The sequence below is a fragment of the Vigna unguiculata genome, chromosome 11 (genome assembly GCF_004118075.2).
Source record: "Vigna unguiculata cultivar IT97K-499-35 chromosome 11, ASM411807v1, whole genome shotgun sequence".
NCBI lineage: Eukaryota > Viridiplantae > Streptophyta > Magnoliopsida > Fabales > Fabaceae > Vigna > Vigna unguiculata.
Window position 1 is genome coordinate 4,639,635 of NC_040289.1, and position 3,569 is coordinate 4,643,203.

Consider the following 3,569-nt stretch of genomic DNA (forward strand, 5'->3'; position numbering starts at 1 on the left):
GTATTAAAACTTTTAAATTAAATTCTAAAAAATAAAATAAATATGAAAGATAACACTCAATTATAAATATACTAACAAGACTTTAATCATAATTATAACTTTCTTACATGGTTAAGTTAAACCGTTACTAAACAATGTAATTAAGGCGAAAATAGTAGATACGTTATCGTATACCGGAAACACCCTTTGTCTTCGTTCTCGTTCAGGTAGAAAAACGCGCAAGATAAAGGGTAACACTCACACTGGTGGATCAGAGAGAGAGAAAGAGAAAGAGAGAGAACGTTTCAATGACGAAAAAGGCAGTGTTGATCGGAATCAACTACCCGGGCACCAAGGCGGAGCTCAAAGGTTGCATAAACGACGTGTGGCGGATGCAGCAGTGCCTCGTCGAGCGTTACGGCTTCTCCGAAGACAACATCACCGTGTTGATCGACACGGACAAATCGTACACGGAGCCCACGGGGAAGAACATCCGGTCGGCGTTGACCTCGCTGGTCCGATCGGCGGAGCCTGGAGACGTGCTGTTCGTGCACTACAGCGGACACGGAACGCGCCTTCCTGCGGAAACGGGAGAAGATGATGACACTGGATATGATGAATGCATTGTTCCTTCTGATATGAACCTCATCACTGGTTGGTTACTGTCTGGATCCGTTTTAACTCTTTGTTTTGTTCTTTTCTGGCTTTTTGCTGTGTGGTTGTGATCGCTTTTTTCGGGATGGGCTTTTCTTTTGGTTTGGACATGATTGGGGAATATTATTTTTCACAGTTTCAACCGCTTTTGAAGTAAAAATTAAAATATAAAACTAACAATGCTTGAAATTTGTGAATTTTTTTTTTGAAAAAGTTAATTGTTTTTTTAATCTGAAAATCTGTGATTTATGATTCCTATTTTGTGTATGTAGAAGCGGAATTTATGTTACTTCCAAACAAAATTGTTTTTTAGGTAACTCTTTTGCCGAATTGATCGAAACAAAAATTATTCTGATTGCAATTGATTATAGTAGTGTATTATTTATTGATCATTGACATAATTTAATTTTCGTAGTTGTCTCAAAAAATTGTTGGAATTAATTAGTTGTCTGTTTTCTTTTGGTTTTCTGGGTTTTGAGACGAAGGAAAAGTTGACCTAGATCTGATTGTATGCGTGTGAAATCAGTGTAGACTTGTGACACCATTTTGGAGGATGTTTGATTTTATAAACGGTTGATGAAGTGGAATGCACCAATTACTGCCTTCGATTTATATAGAAATTTTCTATCTGTTTACACCATGAACCAATAGGAAATCATCCCCTTGTATTAATTTTTAAAATGATTAAAACACTTTTTTAGATAAAAGTTAGAATTGTTTGAGATTTTCTCTGTTGAAGATAATTGGGACTTTTCCTGATTAGAGAAGTTTTCAGAAACTTCAAGAAATACTTTTTAAGTTTTGCATCCAAATAAACACTCAGTCCTTAAGTAAGCAATCTATGCATTGATTTTGCAATGTCCTGAACAATTGGTCAAACGTGACAACTTTATTCACGTTAGCAATTACTATCTATCATGTGCGATATTTTATTAGTTATGGAAATTAAATTCTTCCGGTGATGTCACCCATACATAGACAATGTGAAGTTTTTCCTATAATATCATCCAATTATAAAATACTTTATAATTACAATTGCTAGGATTTTGTGATAATTACTCTGCTAGCTGACCGATTGACGATATAATTTTATAGATTATATTGCTAGTATATGAAAATTAAACTCTTCTTACTGATGCTTATAATTTCATACATTAAATTGATTTATTATTATTGCTTTTTCTTTAATGGGTGATGATTACGTTTGACGAGTATCCTGCAAAGTTGAGACCAAATTTGGTCTACCATGGTCAGAAATGGAAAACAGATGGATCTGTTTAGTTAGTAAAATGAGCCGATCCGTGTTTTTTCTTTAGCCCTATGTTCATGCTGTGTTTGTTTGAGTAATTCCGACTTAATTGGGAAATAATGGCAGTAGTATTTTCGTGTTTTTCGGTACACCATTGTTGCATTGGCTTGATTTATTTGAGTGTGTGATAAACTATCTGTGTAGGTCAGTGCAAACAGGTGATGATTCAGGGAATTTCTTGAAAACTGATGATGATTCTTATGTTAATAGCTACTTAATTCAAACATAGTAGAAGTAAATTGTTATGTTTGAGATGAAAGATTGTTTCATCGGCATGATTTTTTCGTGGGAAGTAACAGGCCATTTGTGTATGTCTGTGAAAACAGATGATGATTTCAGGGAGTTTGTGGATGGGATTCCCAGAGGGGTCAGGATCACAATTGTGTCTGATTCTTGCCACAGTGGTGGCCTACTTGAAGAAGCTAAGGAGCAGATAGGAGAGAGTACAAAGGGAGAGGAGGAAGAGTCTCAGTCTGGCTCTGGCTCTGGCTTTGGATTTTCAAATTTTCTCCATCGGAAGGTGGAAGATGCCATTGAGTCTCGCGGATTCCATATCCCTTCAGGTTTGCGCCATCACAGAGACAGGGATGATGGTGATGAGGCTGACGATAGGGATATCGATCTTCCACATGGGGACTATGGCTATGTAAAGAATAGATCTCTGCCCCTTTCAACCCTCATTGATATACTAAAGCAGAAAACTGGGAAAGATGACATTGATGTTGGGAAACTCAGACCTACCCTTTTCGATGTCTTTGGGGAAGATTCTAGTCCTAAAGTGAAGAAGTTCATGAATGTCATTTTGAATAAACTCCAACAAGGAGGTGGTGAAGGTGGGGGTGGAATATTGGGATTTGTGGGTGGTCTTGCCCAAGAGTTTCTCAAGCATAAGCTTGATGATGATGAGGGATACGCCAAGCCTGCACTGGAGACACGTGTGGAAAGTAAGCAGGAGGCATATGCTGGATCATCCAAACACAGCCTTCCGGATGGTGGGATTATGATGAGTGGATGTCAGAGTGACCAAACTTCTGCAGATGCAAGTCCTTCGGGAAACGCTGCCGGTGCTTATGGAGCTTTCAGCAATGCAATACAGGAAATACTTAAGGAGAGTGATGGTGCAATCACAAACCACGAACTTGTTCAGAGGGCACGAGAGAAGCTCAAGAAAACCGGTTTCACTCAAAAACCGGGACTCTACTGCAGTGATCACCATGTTGATGCTCCTTTTGTGTGTTGATCTGCGCTTTTCCGATGCAGAAGAGAACAAGAGAATAATGTGTTGTTTACTTGTTTATAGTATGCTTGTGTATTGCTGTGTATGTTTGGTATGAAAATGAAGTTATTGCTTTCATACAGTTATCATATGCTGCTCTGCTATCAGGTAAGGACTATTTAAAATTATAGTGTCTTTGTGGTTACATTCATTGTGCTGAGAGACTGAAATATCAGAACAAGGTTCATGCACCAGACCTCAGATTTTGAATCTGAATACTTGGGTGTACGTGGAATTATTATAAAATATAGTGTTAAATTTTGTGTCGTTTGAATTATTCTTGCACCTTTGTAAGGATTTGATTTGTTGAACAAGGTTGTATGTTATGTAATGCTCAGTTGTATCTCTTTC

At 37.7% G+C, this 3,569-nt stretch overlaps 1 protein-coding gene across 1 annotated transcript; it reads left to right on the forward strand.

Moving 5' to 3' along the window:
- Positions 1-222: 222 nt before the first annotated feature.
- On the forward strand, positions 223-3,569 carry LOC114169553 (metacaspase-5-like). Its single transcript, XM_028054754.1, has 2 exons — positions 223-633; positions 2,269-3,569. The coding sequence occupies exons 1-2, from the start codon at positions 288-290 to the stop codon at positions 3,180-3,182; spliced, it is 1,260 nt and encodes a 419-aa protein (XP_027910555.1). The 5' UTR covers positions 223-287; the 3' UTR covers positions 3,183-3,569.

Excerpts from the sequence above, each read along its gene's own strand:
- LOC114169553 (XM_028054754.1), top strand. The coding sequence starts at position 288 with ATGACGAAAAAGGCAGTGTTGATCGGAATCAACTACCCGGGCACCAAG. Across the intron at positions 634-2,268 it reads TGATATGAACCTCATCACTG|ATGATGATTTCAGGGAGTTT; the intron begins GTTGGTTACTGT and ends CTGTGAAAACAG.